Source organism: Trachurus trachurus, assembly GCF_905171665.1.
Source record: "Trachurus trachurus genome assembly, chromosome: 4".
Lineage (NCBI taxonomy): Eukaryota > Metazoa > Chordata > Actinopteri > Carangiformes > Carangidae > Trachurus > Trachurus trachurus.
In genome coordinates, this window is record NC_139898.1 from 29380015 (window position 1) to 29399556 (window position 19542).

At 44.9% G+C, this 19542-nt stretch overlaps 1 protein-coding gene across 2 annotated transcripts in view; it reads left to right on the top strand.

The window, feature by feature from the left end:
- Nucleotides 1-6823: 6823 nt before the first annotated feature.
- Nucleotides 6824-19542, top strand: part of adcy1a (adenylate cyclase 1a) — a gene marked incomplete at both ends in the record, with an annotated part of 48572 nt that continues 35853 nt past the window's right edge. Inside the window, 4 exons of one of the 2 annotated variants that reach the window (XM_083969789.1) lie at nucleotides 6824-7468; nucleotides 8946-9095; nucleotides 14693-14811; nucleotides 19241-19352. In XM_083969789.1, coding sequence (XP_083825915.1) covers nucleotides 6824-7468; nucleotides 8946-9095; nucleotides 14693-14811; nucleotides 19241-19352 — 1026 coding nt within the window. The remainder of the gene's footprint in view (nucleotides 7469-8945; nucleotides 9096-14692; nucleotides 14812-19240; nucleotides 19353-19542) is intronic. The other variant, XM_083969790.1, reaches the window with a different exon arrangement.

Below are 19542 nucleotides of genomic sequence, written 5' to 3' on the forward strand. Positions count from 1 at the left end.
CAATGACGGAGGTTGACCGGCCCGTGAGCTGCTGCTGCAGACGGCTGCAGACTGTGGGAAGCCCCGCTCCTCCTGCTCGCTGCTACCACATTAGCTCCAAAAACGTCGGAGGAAAACTCCCAACAGGCGATATGTGGATAAACTGACCACAGACTGGGGCCTAAACTGTGACTTTCTCGCATGAAAAAATATTAAAACTGTAAAAAAGTGACGTGTTAACAGCCTGGCCGCAAGACGGTAAAATAATTAGCTGCTTAGCTTTACAGCTAGCGCTGCCGGTTGCTGCCATAGACTGTAAGGTTGCTGCCAAATGCATTCTGGGAAACAAAGATCCTGGATGACTGAAAAGAGGGTTCACTCCTTTCATTCTGCAAAACAAACGGCCCAGGTGCTGAGACCGATGCACAGAGTGAAGCCTCTTGTCCTCCAGCTGGTTGGAGGCCAGAGACCAGGAAAACAAATACGTGCATGCACATGGCGATTTATCGAGGCCGGAAAAACTATCGAGTTCATTTTCATTTATCGTGCGATTAATTGATTTATTGATTATCGTCCCAGGCCTACAGACCGATTATGTGGACAATGCGGTTCACGAGGTCATTACTTCCAGTGGTCGGATTCATTTCGGCGTTTGTGTGAGAGCTGGATCTATTCTGAGTGTTGCGCATGCAGGAGAAGCTACGGAGCTAATTGTGTTTGTGTGAATGGCAGCGAGCAGGTTTATTTATGAATGTAAACAACGCTGCAACAGAAGCGGCGGCAGCTTCCTCAGCCCCGGTGGAGGGCTTTTCTATTCATGAATGTGCTGAAGAGCCCAGTCTGCTGCTGCTCAGTTCCCATTTATCTGTCTCTGTGTCTCCGTGCCAGCTGGCTCCCATCACACACACACACACTCTGACACACACACACAGCTACACACACTGTGGGTCCATGACCAGGAAATCACCTGGCTGTGACGACAGGATCACAAATCAAAGCTGTAATCTCGGGGTCACCTGGTTTGAGGTGGCGCTAGACCTGCTCTGACATTTTCAAAGTTTATTATAAATGTATGACTTTACTCGCTGGACACATATGCACACACACCAACACACACACACACACACACACACTCTACTCCACCCACCCTGTGTTTGTTTTCGCCGTGGTCGCTCCGGTGGGAAGGGAAGGGTTTTTTCTTTTCTTTTTTTTTGTTGTGCGGTTCGGTCACCTCTGACGCTTTCATCTGCGCCGCCCCTGTCCTTCATGTCAGAGCCTCAATTTGGAGAAATGTCAGTGAGCACAATGAGCTGGCAGGGCAGGGCGCCGTGTCACCGCCGCCGCCACCACCGCCGCGCAGACGGATACAAACACATCAGCGGCACTCATCATCTCAAACCACCTGAAAGAGAGTCAGAGAGAGAAAGAGAGAGAGCAACAATTGAGAGACAAAAGGATGGAGGGGGGCGGGGAGGGGGGGGTGTCAGATTGGGAAACACCTCAGCAGCATATCAGTCACAACTGCTAGCCTTACTGCCTCTGTTGCCATGGCAACGGGATGGGGGGTGGGTGGGAGGGAGGGTGAGTGTAGTGGTGGTGGTAGTGGGGTGTGGGGGGGAGAAGGGGAGAAGGGGGAGGAGGGGGCTGTCAGGCATCCTGGAGGGAGGGATGGTCCAAAAAATCTGCAGCTGTCACTTACTTCAGGAGAGAGGGAAATGGATCCAGTGTGTGTGTGTGTGTGTGTGTGTGTGTGTGTGTGTGTGTGTGTGTGTGTGTGTGTGTGTGTGGCCCGGCTGCTGCTGCTGCTGCTGCTACTCTATCACTTCACTTCATGTGTAAGATGCTGAACAGGAGAGATGAGCCGGTGGGGATGCGGAGAGATGGAAAATAATGCAGCGTGTTGCATTCCAGGCCTGAAACTGAGAGCAGCTAAAGTGGACGGACGGATGTTTTCACAGAGAGACGGACGTCAGCTCGGTGTTTTACACACACAGGAGACAAATAACTCCACAGAGGAAGTAGACAAGTGATATGACTCAGTCAAAAAAAAAAAAAAAAATTAAATTTAAAGGACAATTCAATGAAGTAAATTCAACTCTGGGCTGTATGTTCCTAACATTTTAGGTCTAAAAGAAGGAATCTGAAGATTTTCTGTTTAATTGCTCCAGTTTTGCGGTAGTTGTGTCTGTCCCCGCATCACCAAGGCAGCGATGAATGGGAGTGGATGTAAGTTCCGCTGCTTAGGCTGTTTACATCCCTCAAAGACGTATTTTTTTCCAGAGACAGCTTCAGATGGCGACTCAAACATGCACCGAGAAGTTTGTTTACTTCAAGTAAGTCAAGAGTTGATATTCCTGTGTTAATGACACAAACGGGAGCTTCCGACTGCATGTGAACACACCGAGCGTCAACTTGGGTCTCGTGCGAGACTTTGAATTAGATCTAGTTTTTTTTATAAACTTCTCGGTGCATGTTTGAGGAGCCATCTGACGCTGTCTGTGGGAAAAAATTGCGGCTTTGAGGGAAGTAAACAGCCTAAGCAGCGGAACTTCAATCCGCTCCCATTCATCGCTGCCGTGGCGATGCAGGGCCAGACACAACTACCGCAAAACAGGAGCAATTAAACAGAAAATCTTCAGATTCCTTCTTTTAGATCTAAAATGTTAAGAAAATACAGCCCCGAGTTGAATTTACCCAGAATTGTCCTTTAAGTCCAAACATTTAAAAGGGACTACGAGGAGTTTCAGAAAGCGAAAGTGTTCTCACACTACATGAGAAAGTCGGAGGTTGGAAGACGGTCAGATACCGTCGTAGTTCCGACCATAAACGATACCAACTAGCGATCCGGCGGCGTTATTCCCATGACCCGCTGGGCAGCGTCAGGGAAACCGAAACTAGGAAATGCTGGGCGAGTCGACCACTAATTAATAATAACAAAATAACTATAAAGACAAAAGGATATATTTATGGAAAATGGACCCATTAACAAGTGGGTAACGTAGATTCATCCACATTAATATGAGACTCTTTTATAACCAAAAGCAAACTCCTCTGGGTCTCTTTAAGTGAAATTTAAAAGAGGAGGAAAAATCGACCTTAAACCTTTATTTAACAGTCAGTGGAACTCAGATCTTACTGTCCGTCACTTGACAAATTAGTTTTTTTTCTTTGATGCCCACAGGGAGATTTTTTTTCTTTTTTTTAATCTTTTAATCTTGTGTTACCAATTGGTGCTAATGAATGTTTCCTCTCCCCGTCCTCTGGGTGTGACGGGCAGCGGGGAGCGAGCGTCTCTATCTGGGACACATCTCTGCAGCACGTCAGCCATGAAAAGGTTTATAGACGAGTCTGGAGCTTAAAATCTTTAGAGGAACTGTACGACAGTGTGAGGCTCTTTCTGCCCTGTTAGCAGGAGCACTCCACAAAAGTCTTATTAGTGTCCCTTCAGATGGAGGGAGGATGGGAGGGGGGGTTAGATTGGTCTCTCTTCTTACTGTTGTGATCTCGATTCTGCAGCCTATTGATTTAAAGCACGCTGGACGATAGTGGCTATTGACCACACAGTAATTGAGTGTGTACATGTAGAGATGTTTTTTTTTGTTGGCAGGGCCCAAAGTGCTTCGCATTGACCTCTTCATTGATGAGCCAGTCCATTGACTTTCACGCAACATCTTAGCGATCTGAGAGGCAAATGAGCAAGGTCAGTGGTCAGTCAACACCTGCTTTTGTCCTCTGAAGACGCTTGTATTGTTGTGTGCTCTGACGAGGAGCCGGTTCAGACTCTGAAAGCCTGTTATTTTTGGCTTCCTGACTGATTGGACCCCCCACACAACACCAGCATCCCACTGGTAAAAACAGGATTTTATTAACACATTTCAGTTTAACTAACAGGTCTTTGTGTCCCTTGATTTGAACTGTTTCTGGATGACACATTGGGTGAAATCAGACCAGGTGAACTTTTATGTGGTTTGGAAACATCACTTGTTTCCAATACTAGGGAGTAAAACATCCCAATAACTAACTAATTCAACCTGTGTGTGTGTTTTTCAACCTTGGGGTCGGGACCCCACGTGGGGTCGCATGGAATTCAAATGGGGTCGCCTGATATGTTTTTTAAACTTCTTATTATTTTTTTTAAAATTATGATTAAAAACACTACACACAATCTTAAACAACTGTATTCTATACTTTCATTTTCTTGAACATAAATCGAGTTCAAATAAAATGCAGCATATAAAAATATCTGAGCTGGCGCATCTTGATTGACGGTTGCAGGGTCGCCAGAAAAATGTGATGTCAAAATGGGGTCAGGAGCCAAAAAAGGTTGGGAACCACTGAACTGATCGATATTCCCGCATGTATGGTTCAAACACTTGTGACAAATACGTATTGGAACTAAAATATTTAACTGTTTAATGACTAATCACTTATATTAGGCTACTCAAAATGGCCCCAGTGCAGCACTGCAGTAGAAAAAAAAAAAGTTGATTGGTCCTCAAGCCTCCATCAGTAGCAAACCTCCTCACAAACTGAATGAACACAACACTAAGCTTTATTTTTCTCCAATGGATCAACCAATGCAACAACATTATTTCTAAATCAAGCCCAAACTGTTTGCACAGTTCAAAGACATAAAAAAAGTCTCCACATCGGTTCTTATCAGACAACATGAACTCTGAGACCTATATGACTATATCATTTGGTCGAGTCATTTGTTTATTTCTCAGTTTTGCCTCTTGGCTTCAGCCGTAGCAGTTGCTAATCCTCCGGGGGTCGACACATTACAATTGCCCAAACACAACGTCAACACAGTGATGAAAGCAAAGACGGGTGGTTCTAGTTTTTACTTGACGAATGAAGATTCTGCTGCCTACATTAATGTATTTAAATCAGATTACCACACAGCTGAGGTCGTCTAATCCAGAAGAGGAACAAACACTGCAGTTCAATCTGGAGATTCAAGTTTCTGTCACATAGATAAAGATAATATTATTGTTATTACAGACACACAAAACAAAACCTCGGTGTTCAGCCTACACATGTTATAACTGTGACGGTGACACTGAGAGGAGTAAATGATGCACATGAACCACGGTGTTACTGTGGTAACGGTGCATCTATGTTAAATGTGGAGTTCTATGAAAAGACGAATAAACATAAAGCTCAGATACGTAAATGTCATTAATATGCATGTAAACGTGTCCTACAAACCTCAGTCCTGAGCTAAACTTGCACATTTTTATATAACGGACATGATTTTTCCTCCCTCTTAATCTTTAATTTCACTTCATGACACATTTTTACTTTAATATTATCTGTTCTTATTGCATTTTTGCTTCCATAAGTTATAATATTTTATATCCCCAAGTCCTTATTATAGTTTCTCAGATATATTGTTCTGCAATAACCAAATAATCTAATGTTAAATATTAGCTGAATCATAAAGGTGCAGGTTAACACATTTAAATTCCAGTACATTTTGATGGATATTGCCATGAGTGTCATGTTATAATCAGGTTTCCTCAGTTATTGTGACTGCATCTCTACAGTTGCAGCTGCTGCTGTTTTGCACCTTTCTCTTATTATCCCATATCTCACTTCACACTTCTAACCAACGACTCCTCTCAGGTGAAACTGAGACTTTTTTTCCTTTTTTCACTTTGATCTATAACGAGTTTATCCTGGTGGGTGTTTTAAGTTTGAATGTAATGCAAATGAAAAGAACTGAGATATAACTCACATTAAACGACCCCCTGTGTAATGAATGTAAATATATAGCCTATGCATGCATGCACAAAATAATATGCTAAATGTGCACACTGGGCGCATTAACCACAACAATGGTGCATCACATTTTAAGATGCGCGACATCATTCTCACGTTTTCACTGTTAATTCAGGGGGAGCGCGCGCTATTTTTATCTCCCTGCAGGACCATTCCTCTCTCTCTCTCCCTCCTTTATCTCTCCCTCTTTTTAACATTTCCTCTGTTAATTGTCAGTGTGAAACGAGCACTTGATTCTGCCATTATGTAAAAAAAAAAAAAAAGAGAGAAAAAAAGAAAAAAGAAATCTATGAGGGGAAGAGACGCGGGAAAAACCAAATTGTTGCTATATTGGAGCATCCACCGGTGCAGCTGCTCTATTTTTAGCCGGGAACTACATCAGCTCTGACTGCAGACACAGTGAGGGGAAATCACCAGCGCTGTTTTGCTGCTGTCTTCTTCACCCCGACCGCTGACATTTCACTGGAGCGAATTAAAGCAGGGAGAAGGACACGGAGCAGCACAATATGAGATCTACTGCGTGTGTGTGTGTGAGACTGAGAGATGTGTGTGTGCATGAGGGGAGATAGAGAGAGAGTGAGGGTGAGATAGTAGAAATATTTTGGTGGGTGATGATGAGCGCTGTTCACTGAGCCTCGTTGTGACTTGTTTTGATTATCAACATCACACACGAGCGAGAGGCTTCTGCACCGTGTGAGTCCTGCAGGAGCGCATGCAGGATCCCCGGTAACCCGGTCTGAGGCACCGCAGGTGGTCCGAGAGAGAGAGAGGGAGAGGGAGGGAGGGAGGGGGAGAGCGAGTTTCCTGACGACAGACCAACAATCGTCAACCTGTGGATAGAGCCGGCGTGCGCTCCACTGCTGCCACCCTCTCCCTTCATACGCCGAGTCTCCCCCCTCCTCCTGCCCGCCCGACCGACCCCCCTCTCTCGCCGACAGCCGGGAGGAGGAGGACGCATGTGCTGGGAGAGGGTGCCGAGGGTTCGACTCCCGAAAGGCGGCGGCGGAGGACAGGAGGAGGAAAAAAAAAAGTTGAGGGGTTTGTGCGCCATCCCCGCTTCATGAATGGCCGGAACATGGAGGAGCTGCCCTGCGAAGACAGAGTCAAGAAGACCCGGCGGAGGAGGAGGAAGGGTCACTGCCCGGCCATCAGCGGCGGCGGCGGAGGAGCGATCGCCTGCGAGGACGAGTTCAGCAGCCGGGAGCTGGAGTCGCTGTTCCAGAACTACAACCTGAAGCTGGAGCAGACCGCCACGCTCAAGGCGCTGGCGGTGCTGATCGTGGCCGCGTCGTCGCTGTCGCTGATGGAGCTGCTGTCCGGCCCGCGGCTCACCTTGTCCAAGGGCTCCTACCCGGTGCACTGCGTGGTCTTCCTGTCGCTCTTCATCGTCACCAACGTCAAGTACCTGCAGGTGACGCAGCTGCAGCAGATCGCCAAGCTGGCCCTGCTCTTCAGCTTCACCTTTGCGCTGCTCTGCTGCCCGTTCCCGCTGGCGCTGGGCGGCGCGGCGGCGTCCGAGGCGTCGGTGAGCGCCGCGGCCCCTGAGCAAGGCGTGTGGCAGCTCATGCTGGTCACCCTCGTGGCTTACGTGCTGCTGCCGGTGCGGACGCTGATGGCCGTGGTGTTCGGGGTGATGCTGGCCGCGTCGCACTTCATTGTCTTAGCGACGTCGATCACGGGGAGGAAACAGAAGCTGTGGAGACCGGTAAGTGCTGCACCTGCACCTGCACCCCCAGCACTTTAACGCATCGCGGCATCGAACAGGTATATAGCGGGGCTGCGGCGCCCTCTCACTCGGCCACTTTCGGTCCAGGTGCCCGCTGAGCTGAACTTGTGCCGTGGGTGTGTGTGTGGAGGGAAGCGACTTGTATGAATGTAAAGTGGTGTGTGTAGAGGCAGCGCTCTTACTCATGATCCCACTTCCCCTGGAGAAGCTTCAAACACCCTCGCTGATCGATTCCAGCCGCAGGAAACAACAACAACAGCAGCAGCAGCAGCAGAAAACTGGAGACGAGCTGCACAAAGTTTCACTTTAGCGCAGCGGAGTGATGAAGCAGAGGAGGAGCTGTCCAGCTGCCGGTGCTGAAACCGGAGCTCTGCAGAGCCTCAGTGCTGATCCCGGCCTGCTCCCTGAGCCCAGACTGAGAAAGGAGCTGTCACTTATTTTAGTTTTTCCCCCCCAAATGCATCCAAATATTTTAGTTAATCTTGTCCTCTGAGTTTTTACAACATCTTAATCTTTATAATAAGGTGGCTGCAAAACGTTTTGGCCTCTGAAAATGAAGCTGTGTCAAGTTGTGACTCCTCCACAGAGGTCACAAATCATCAGTTCTTCAAATGCTCTATTTGTTGTTGTTGTTTTTTTTTTAGGAGCCTTAAGATGAATCTGAAATAATCCCCAAGCAGAGGGAATTAGAAACAAAAAGTCTGCTGCTTCTCTGCTCTGTTCACTCTCAGCCTCTCTGATTTATCCCTTTTCAAGTTTGAAAGCACAGCTGTAGTCCAACAGCCACTGCAGCCCCACACAACAATGTAATGTCCATTTGTGAGCCTCAGTGAACGAGTGATCTTTTTCTTTGTTGTATTTTTTAGGGTAAAATGGACAAATGCAAATAATTAACCAAAAAGTCAAAGGTCAATCTGAGGGTAAAGTCTGAAAAAATGCACTGAATTATGTCTGTTTTCTTTTGTTTATTAGCTACAGTTTGAGTGTTGTTCTTTTATACTGGTGACATCCATTCATCCATCCATCCATGCTGGATTAGAGTGTTTTTCTGACCTCTCACCTCTGACCTTTCCTGGTTTGACCACACAGAGGGTCGTCCTCCAGATGAAGTGTCCGGCAGGATCGATAGTCTCTGATCACTGATCAGTAATGCGCTTTGTCTGTCGGCCGCCGCTCCGCTGCTGTATCGCTCCTCCTCACACCTCCAATCCATGTTGTAATCCACATGTTGACCTTGATGCCTGTCACTCAGTCCATCCTATGGATTAATCAAGGATTGCAAAGTCTAATCTAGCCAGTGGCCATGCAGGATGTATGATTGCACTTATACATGCACAGTGTGGACAAAGTGTGTGTGTGTGTGTGTGCTCCTTCAGTCCCATATGTACATACATGTGTGTAGACATCACCAGCCAGCTGTGTTTGACTTGACATGTCTGTTCTTGTTTGCGTGCAGCTGGTGGCCAACGCCGTGCTGTTCACCAGCGTCAACTTGTCGGGGGTGTTTGTGCGGATTCTCACCGAGCGCACCCAGAGGAAAGTCTTCCTGCAGGCCCGCAACTGCATCGAGGAGCGGCTGAGACTGGAGGACGAGAATGAGAAACAGGTGAGGTGTGAAAAAACACACACAAACAGTAACAGGTAAACACACAGGCTGATAGAAAACAGCAGTGTAAGACGCCACCGCCGCCGTCATGCATCCACATCATGTTGGTTTTTTTTTCCTCTTCATGAAAGCTTCACAGTCTCCTGAGAAGTTTTCCATTTTTTTTTTTTTTTTTTTTTTTTAAAGGTTTCAGGTGCCAATGTATTCTAACAACCTGCCCACAGGCACGCAGTAACTATGACAGCAGCTATTTAAGGAAAGAACAATTACTGTGGCACATGCACCAGCAGCGCCACACATTCCTCCCCCTCCGCACACACACACACACACACACACCTACATGCAGCGATTTAACTAAGCAACAATCAGCCAACTTCAACACACAGAAACACTTTGTTATGCGCCACACCCTCCTGCCTGCACACAAAAAAAGACGGCCACCTACACCGGTTGTTTAACAGAGAATTAATTATCCCATGTATGTAACGTAACGTGTGCTTCCTTCGTTCATACATGTGTCACCTTCATGCGCGGCACACGAGACCGAGGCGGGCGAGCGAGCGAGCGCACATGCACCTGTGCTTTGTAGATTAGATGATGATATGCTGTGTTTTCCCCGGCAGTAACAGGCTCCCTTCTGACAGGTAATTACACAAGCAGATTGCTTTCATGGCCTCCCTACTCCAGTAAAGGTCACAGTTTATCTGGGTGAGGGAAACACACACAGACCCCTGATTTGGATCTATCATCATCAGCAGCAGTCAGCCAGCATGATGTATCCACGAATCAAAAGTCTCAGATTTGAAATTCAGCAATCAAACACTAGTTACTAGTTAGTTACTGCTCTGTTGTTATTGTTATTTTCTCCGTTGAGCTGGATCCACTGGTTGTGTATTGATTGCCGAACATGTGTGCCGTATACTGTACGTCTGGGTGGGAAATTGACTTCTCAGTTCAATAGCAATCTCACAACCCAGAGGCAACGTGGCGTTTCCTCTTCGCTCGCGTGGAGTAGGAACAGTAATCAAAGACGGAAGGAAAAAACAAAAACTAAAAAATCTATTATGACATCTCTAAAAAAAAAGAAGAAAAAAAGAAAAGTCAGCAGATCTACAAAGACAAAACAGGAAGCCAGGATACCTGCAACAAAAATCGGAATTCAAGGTCGACCTTTAAACACTGTCACAGGGTCTTCATGGGCACAAAGATGCCACTAGTCTTTTGCACTTCCAGGACTTCTCCTCCATATTTTGCCTCATCAACATCTCCATGACAACTGAGCAAACTCCCACCTGTGTTGATGAAGACTGTGTCATATGGATAAAAAGCTGTGTTAATGGAGCTTAGGTCCAGAGTCAGTTGTCTCCATGAGCGCTCTCTGATCTGACATCTCTGTGGTTAAGAATGAGTTCTGGACAGAGATGAATGGAAGGTCAAAAGGTCACGCCACCCCTTCCCCTCCCCTATAGGTCTCTGTGGTGCTGTAACAATGTCATTACTGCATCTTTGGTTAAGGCATATGTTAAACATAGCTAATTTGCTGAAAAGGTTGACGACTTGCTTTCTTTTTTCCCCAGAGCTTTCAGCTGCATCTCACAGTTTCTGTTCTGCTCAGTTGTTATGATTCGATTTGGTTGAACTCGTCACAGCTTCTGTCCTTCAACTCCTATAATCAAATATACGAGTCCAATAACTGAACATGTGATGAAGACTATGAAGATGCAGTTGAAAGCTTTGTGGAAAACCACTGTAGTAAATGTATTTAAAGAATCAACTGTTGGTGACGTTTAGACAAAACCAACTTTCCTTCCAAAATGGTGAAACAAGGGTAAAATTATCAATATGATGAAGTTCTTTGAATACATTTAAGTTAAAGTGATGCTTCACCCAAAATCGTTAATTAACCAAGGAAGGGTTCGGAGAACTTTCAGAGTCATCAAAATGTTTTAGGAGTTCCAGGGGGGGTCCGGCTGGCAACAGATTTTCATATAATGGCGGTGGATAGAGTTCACTTTTGAATCGTCCAAAACACACACTATGAAACATCCAGATACCTCCATACTGCTCGTCTGTACTGACCCAAGTGTCCTGAAGCCGCCACATGAAAAAGTTGTTGGGAAAAAATGTGTGTGATCTCTGTTTTTAGCCTTGTTGTAGCAGTAGCTCCCAGTGGCTGCGTAAGATTTGCTGCGAGATGTTCTTCTGTGTTTACATCAAACATCCAATGGTTTACAAAGACGAACGAACAATCTCGCAGCATATCTCCCACATGCGCACAAACATCAACAGAGCCACTGGGAGCTACTGCTACAACAAGGATAAAAACTCAAACACATCAAATTCATTTTTTCCCCAACAACTTTTCCATGTGGCGGCTTCAGGACACTTGGGTCAGTACAGACGAGCAGTATGGAGGTATCTGGATGTTTCATAGTGTGTGTTTTGGACGATTCAAAAGTGAACTCTATCCGCCGCCATTATATGAAAATCCGTTGCCAGCCGGACCCCCCCTGGAACTCCTAAAGCGTTTTGATGACTCTGAAAGTTCTCCAAACCCTTCCTTGGCATGACGGTGAGTAGAAAATTGGTGAATTATCGATTTTGGGTGAAGTATCCCTTTAAGTTAATTAACTGGATTTTCTGAAAGCAGACTTCTTCTTCTACTAGTAGTAACATATCACACTACAGGTGTTTATGCCGAGCTCATCTCTTTTCGGTTTGGATTTCATGAACTAGTGTTAGATAAGATTAAATTGTCTGTTATTGTTGTCTCCTCATGATCGGAAACAGGTTCAAAGAAAAACAAACAGTTTCCTCCTTTTAAATGGCCGAGTGTCGGTTTCTCTGCAAAAAAGAAAAGTTGCTGAGTTCCTTCAGTTTCAAATTGTTAATGTTAAAGATGCAAAGTTTTAATGGGAATTTCGGCTTCTTGTTAAAAAAAACTGCAGGATGGAGGATCAGTGTGTTCATGTGAGGGAGGGGGGGGGGGGGGGATGAGCCAACGCTTCATTAATAAACCACCGCGGTTCAGACAAAAGCTCACAACTGAGCCCGGGACAGATCAGAGAAATAAGAACCATTTATGTGCGACGGCAACACGTTCATAGGTGAGATGAAGAACACGAATGCATGAATTATGTTACTGACACAAACACACCTTCACACTTTGGTTATCATGCTTTCCACACCCAGACACACACAGGTGTACGCATGCAAAATGTGCGACACAAGCACATATGGACACACACAAACACACACACACACACATACACACGTCCTCCGTCAGTAGGTGTGATGGCTCTTTCTGAAAGCTGCTCCGCACTTCAGCTTTTTTTCTGTGCAGGTGAGGCGCGGTTGTGTGAATGGATGTAGGAAGTGAAACCAGTGTTGAGGGAGACACAAGCAGGAGAAGCCCCGGCTGCCTCTCAGCAGCTGTTCAGCAGAGACGCCTGATGATTCATTGTGCATTCACAGCCATTTGACATCCTGCTGGAGTTTCATGCTCAATGTGCTGCTGCTGCTGCAACACACACACATACACACACACACACACCCACACACACTGATCAAAGTGGATACAACTTTAGACTCAAGCTGAAAAGGATTCACGTTTAAATGTTCGACTGAGAATTAATTGACAGCAATTCTGTTGAGTGATGAACTCATTTTCAGGCTTGTAATGATCCAGTCTGACGATTCTGCACCTAAAGCCAAAGAGAGTAACTTTATCCTTAACATACCATAATAGCATCATTTATTTTACACAACTGCAATCAGCTGACTTTAATGATCTTGGCTGCCATGAACATAGTCAGAATTTTATTAACAGTCACACTAGGAAAATTAATCTGGAGTTAGATTTTTCTCTGTTATATAATGTGATTCATTCAAGTTTTAGACTCACATTGTGATTCACAATTCAATATAGATAACACATATATATAATGATGTAGTATATTGATATGTTTATTTATGTAGTAGATAGATATACTGTATAAACCATGATGAGTAGAAAGGGGTGGGAATTAAACTTGTGCATATTATGATTTGATGATGCTTATATTATACAAATTTTTGTTTCTATATATATATATATATATATATATATATATATATATATATACACACACTTTAGAGAAGAAAAAGTGTGCATATATATATATTTCTTTATCTTCTTTTCTTTAGAGAAGAAAAAGTGTGCATATATATATATATATCTGATATACTGTATATGCACACTTTTTCTTCTCTATTTTAGACACGTTCATTTCAAATAAATTCATTCATTCATTCATTCATATATACAGTATATACAGTATGTACATATGTATGTAAGCTGAGGTCTTAATTCTTGGTGGTCTAAATATTAACAGGATCCAATACATAAGATTTCTCCAGCTTTAATTAAGGCTGCGAATAATGATTTTTCTCTTCATTGATCCGATTCTTTTAATTGATCAGTCACAGCAGATAATCAATAGCCAACCCTGTCCAAGCATTTAAGGTGACAACAGCATAATTCAGCAGCTAACAGTTATTTGTCCAGATTCCTAGAAGCATTTTCTTTATGGTTTGTTATAAAATGTGAAAAAAACTACAACTGTAAAAACAAAAAAAAGTGATGGAATCCAAAGTGACGTCAGGTTAGTGTCACAAAAGACAATCGTTAATTTTCTGCTGATAAATTAATCACTTATATTATTTATCTTCTTTTCCGTTCAGATTTAAAGCAGATATCAGTGGAATGTTTTTGTTAATATAAGTCCTAAATAGTCCTATTTTCCGTCAGCAATCACTTACATGAAGTATTTCAGCCTAAACACGAGTCTCTCCGTCACTCTGCTCTGCTGTAACCCGAGGAGAAAATTTTCCTTGTGGGATACAAGTGTTATCCAATGAGGAGAGAGAACGGCATGAAGGGCTGTGTGTGCAGCCAAGGGATGCGCGTGAATGTGGTGACGTAGCACGAGGACCAATTGATGCCTGACAAGGGCGGGGGCTGCTAACTCATGGTGCGTTCAAAGAAACTCGTACTTTGTGTTTTTCCTTCCTGTGAAGTCATACCAGTTCGATCTGGTACGAGTTCACGGGTCGGAAGTTACGAGTGGCCGTTATAGGGAACTTTCACAGACAACAGGATGGTAAAAACACGAGCTACGGGTTACCTGGAACGCTACCAAGTCGTAGTTGTGACTTGAAGCTGTAACTTACGGTTTCAAAAGCCTGCCTTGAACGCAGCATTAGCCGAAACGGCCGTGAAGCTGATATCTGCTTTAAATAAGCGCAACATTAAAAATTTTGTTTAAAAAAAATGTATTCCTTTCCAGCTTAGAGGCTTTAATCAGTTAATCTTTGACATGTGTGTTTAAAAATAAACTTCAATAATCCATGAAAATTGATTTTGACAGTGAAATTGATTTTAAAAGGTTCTGACCCGTTTGATTGATTGTTGTTTAAATTGAAGCATAGAGCAGTTTGGTTACATGTGCATGAAAACAAACTCACCGTTTGTCCACACATCTGTCCACATGTGTCCACGTCCTCCTGGCACAAACTTCTAACACCGTCCTTTAACCCTTTAACCCCTCCCTCCTCAGGAGCGTCTGCTAATGAGTCTGCTGCCCAGGAATGTTGCCATGGAGATGAAGGAGGACTTCCTGAAGCCGCCTGAGAGGATATTTCACAAGATCTACATCCAACGTCATGACAATGTCAGGTACGGTGGGGGTGGGGGGTGGGGAGTGGGGTGTCATGACAACTGTGGCGGGCAGACGTATGCGGAGGGGCTGGAGTGTTTTGATCCAGGTGTCACCTGCTGTGACGTCAAGGTCAGGAATAGAAGGAGAACAATTAAGATCGGCCATTAACGCCGATGCAATCAAACTATGTAAAGGTTAGAAGGAGAGCAGGGACGGAGCGGAGCGCCGTTACCAACCACCAACCATCGTCTCCTCTGGCTCGGCTCTCGATTGTTTTTGTTGTTTTGAAAAAGGATCTTTACCTCAAAGCAGAGAGGATGCAATAATATTCAATCATCAAAGATTTGATTATCAATATTAAACCTCTGAGGATGTTATTTTATTACAGCAGCCGTGAGGAGCTGTTCTGGAGAGATCGACTGTATGCCTGTAAAGCACATTGGTCATACTGGTGACACTGGTTTGTCGGCGCTTTTAAGTTTATCACAACACTGATGTGATTGGCTGTTTATATTTTTGTCCCTTCCATCTTTTCATCATGATTTCATCACATCCTTGAATTTGAGCGGAAGCAGCTTCGGGGTTTAAAAAAACCCCAAAAAACACACATTTAAGGACAACACGATCAGATAATTCTTGTTTTCCTGGACTGAGATGGAGAATGACAATCTGCAGCTTTTGTAACTTCTGCAGGGTTGTTATTATCATGACAGCAGATTTTACGTATTCATATTAAAGAGGACAGATCAAAAACCCCAAAGACCGCAATGAAAATAACACATAACACTTATTTATCAAATGAATAGTGTCAAGCTGGTGTGAGGCGTGTGAAAGAAAGTTGAAAACCTGACAACCTGAGTCAATTGATCATAAAAGTGTTTCACAGCTTCTGAACAGCTGAAGTTGAATATTAATTCACAAACAAAGCAATTTGAAGGAGGTTTAACCATTATGACCAGCTCTTTGACCTTTTTCTTTTTTTTTTAATAGTAAATGATTCTTTAATTAAGTGAATAAATGATCAGCGACGACGAGTAATGTCATTATTTGCGGCCTTGTCCTTGTTGAGTTTTTCAGCCTATTCAGCAGCGCCCCTCACTATTGCACTCGTAATGAGGAGAATATTAGCGAGCGTGAGAACAGGCCCTGACTCGGAGCTGATTGCATTCCAACGAGGCAGGAAGGAGAAAGTGAGAGCTGTGTCAGAGCTGCTGAGTGTGGGAGTGGAGGGCTCGGTAGCATGTCAACAGCACTCCTGTCAAGAGACGATCCTCTCCTCTCCGCTCTCTGTCTGCCTCCCCCCCCCTCTCTCCGTGTCTCTCTGTCTGTCTGTCTCGGCTCCCACACTCACCCACAGCTCGGGAACATCGCCGCCCGTTTGCCAGCCTCGCTGCTGCTGCTTCTGCACTGGCACTGGGCCAAAACATCACGCTGCTGCACCCAGCGAGCCAGCTCCAGCTCATCTCCAGGGAGCTGCTGCTGCTACAAACACACACATGCACAAAACACATGGTGGTAAAAGAAAAAAAACACCACACACACACAAAAAAACACAAACATGAGCTTTATGTTGCCGAGCAGGGCCGTGACATCTCCCTGATCTGGCCCCTCTTTGATGTGGCCCCCGAGAACGTTTGATCGCACGCCTATTTATCTCTGCCACTGCTCTGCTCTCCTCCCTCCCCCCCCTTGCCCTCCTCTTGCCTTCTCCTCCTCACCCGCCGCACATCAGCACGACCTGCAGCACAGCGCCATTCAAAGACAAATCACACAACAGAGCTCTTCTGTCGAGCAGCAGTCGTGATCCCGGCTTTGCATACATCAGGCTCCTGAGCAACTATACCGTGCTGCCAAAAAGAAGAGCAGCAGCGTCACAGTCACGAAGCAGAGGAAGGGCCTCTCCACGCAGCTGGGGGACAAACCTCAATACATGCTGGGAGGGACTGAAATGTTTTCTTAGCGCTGAGCATTCAAATCTAACGAGTGCTGAGAGCTGGTGCTGGAAGTCTGGTCAGAGTTTCCTTGTTTACTTCATCTCTCGTCTCTGGGTTTGGGATTTAAGGCACAATTTTGTCCAATTTCAGACAATTTCTTTGAGGCAAAGGAACAAAAACAGCAAAACAAAACCCCACATGGTTGAAAGGGTTATGAATGTGTGGTTCACTTTTTTCTTTTTACAATAACCTTCGCTCTAAACGTGACGGCCAGCTGGGGCTGATGTAAATTTGTCATCAGGTATTTATAAACCTGATGATGGCACTGTGTGAAATGTAAAGGGGTCACGCTTAACAATCTGAACCTAACTCCATGGCATCCCATCCCATACCTTCAAAGGTAACTGGATCAATTAGAAACCATCAATAGATCAAATATTAAAGGGATAATTCAACATTTGGCTGATTGCCATAATTCCTATAGTCTTAGGAGTAGGTTCATTGCTGGTGCAAGCTGTTTTTAAAAACGGCCGAGCAGAGCCGCAAGCTGCTCACAGCTACGCTACGTTGGCTAATGGGATTTCTTGGTTTCCCTCATCAACTCATCAAATACACAATCCAACAACTCCAAAACGCTCTGGTGGACAAGTTGTGACCTGCACATTGACCACGCTATGAGATAATAACGGAACAAGGCAAATGCAGAGACTGCTTGCAGGCGGTTTTGCACAAATTTACCTCTAAAACAACTCTGTCTCGTAACGTTCTGTTATTATCTCATAGCGTGGTGAATGTGCAGGTCACAACTTGTCCACCAGAGTGTTTTGGAGTTGTTGGATTGTGTATTTGATGAGGGAAACCAAGAAATCCCATTAGCCTCTGTAGTGTAGCTCTGAGCAACTTGCGACTCTGCTCCGCCGATCTAAAAGTAGCTTGCACCAACCATTAAAAGGTAACAAACCTACTACTAAAACTATAGGGATTATGGCAATGGGCCAATTTGCCAAAAATGTTGAATTGAATTGTTTCATCCATCCACCCATCCATCCATCCATCTTCAAAAGGATCGGGTCGCGGGGCAGCCTCAGACTTCCCTTTCCCCAGCAACATCGTCCAGCTCTGACTGGGGGATCCCGAGGCGTTCCCATATACCAGGTTGGAGATATAATCTCTCCACCTAGTCCTTGGTCTTTCCCCCGTGGCCTCCTACCAGCTGGAGCCCCCCTCCCTAGGGAGGTGCCCTGGATGCATCCTCACCAGATGCCCGAACCACCTCAACTGGCTCCTTTCCATGCAAACGGAGCAGCAGGTTTACTCTGAGTCTCTCAGGGGTGATTGAACTTCTCACCTCATCTCTAAGGGAGACCCCAGCCACCCTTCTGAGAAAACTAATTTCAGCCGCTTGTATCCGCAACCTCGCTATTTCGGTCATGACCCATCGCTCTTGACCATAGGTGAGGGTAGGAATGAAGACTGACTGGTAGATCGAGAGCTTTGCCTTTTGGCTCAGCTCTCTTTTCGTGACACTGCTGCTGCTGCACCGATCTAATGATCCAGCGTCCTCTCACCCCTGAACAAGGCCCCTGAGATACTTGAACTCTTTCACTTGGGGCAATGGATGAGATATATCAGTCAGGACCGAAGACAGAATAAAAACAGTCATATGAATCGAGCATGAATAAAGTAGCTTTGATTTTGACATCTTGTTGTCATGGAAATAGCTCATATATACTGTACCACCTCCAAGGCGAGAAGAGAGTTAATTCCATCTTCTCGGATTAGAAATGGCACAAATGTGCTTTAAGAGATGATGATGACAAAAGGTATTTGTAGCTTAGACTTGTCTGGGCTTTTTGTGTGGAATGCAATTAGCATTTTTACAGTAAAATGTAAAAGTACTGAAAAAAAGCCTTGTTTGGATAAGAGAATTCAAACTGATGTATCATATCAGCGCTGACATTAAGGCATTTCATTCCCCAGCTCTTCAGATGCCTCTACTCCAGAGTAGATGCAGTGTTTTTGTTTTTTCTTTGGGACCAGGAGTCAATAAGATCCATAACACCTTGTTCTGGTGCCATCTGCTCGGCCTCGGAGCGAATGAATGAGGGGCTAAGTAGCTTTCAACACCTTCCTCAGCCTCACTACAGCAGCTAGCCAGCAGCAGGCAATTTAGCTGTAATTGATTTAGTGGTTGGCCTAAAAGACACTTTCACTTATCAGGGATTGGATTATGGTACTTGCCGCTTGCTTCACTTTTGATCTCCATTAGCCAATTTACCCGTGGGTGTTTTGTGCCAGGGGAAGGGGGGGAGGGAAAAAAATACAGTTTGATGGTGTAATAGTCAACATACCCTGTCAGTTTTTGTAGCTTTTGTTTTTCACTGTGTCGGGAACTGCGGAGTGTTTACTTCCTGGAGAACAGAGCAGAACGGAGAGAACACAAATCAGCTGTCATGATGAGCTGAGCTCTTCACTTTAGATTAAGATCTCTTTTCCTCTCTCCTTTCGACAGCATCCTGTTTGCAGACATCGTGGGATTCACCAGCTTGGCCTCTCAGTGCACCGCTCAGGAACTGGTCAAACTGCTCAACGAACTCTTTGGGAAGTTTGACGAACTGGCAACAGTAAGTGCTGTAACGTTCCCTCTGGGTTTTTACTCCGACTGTGCCCACAGCCGCTGCGTGACGAAAACGAACGAATAACACAACGATCATTGTTAAATGTCTTCATGAAAGCCAGGAGTACAATTATAATGTCTTATCTGTACAATACACAACATATATCCATAGATGGCCACCGCAGATATATAAAACA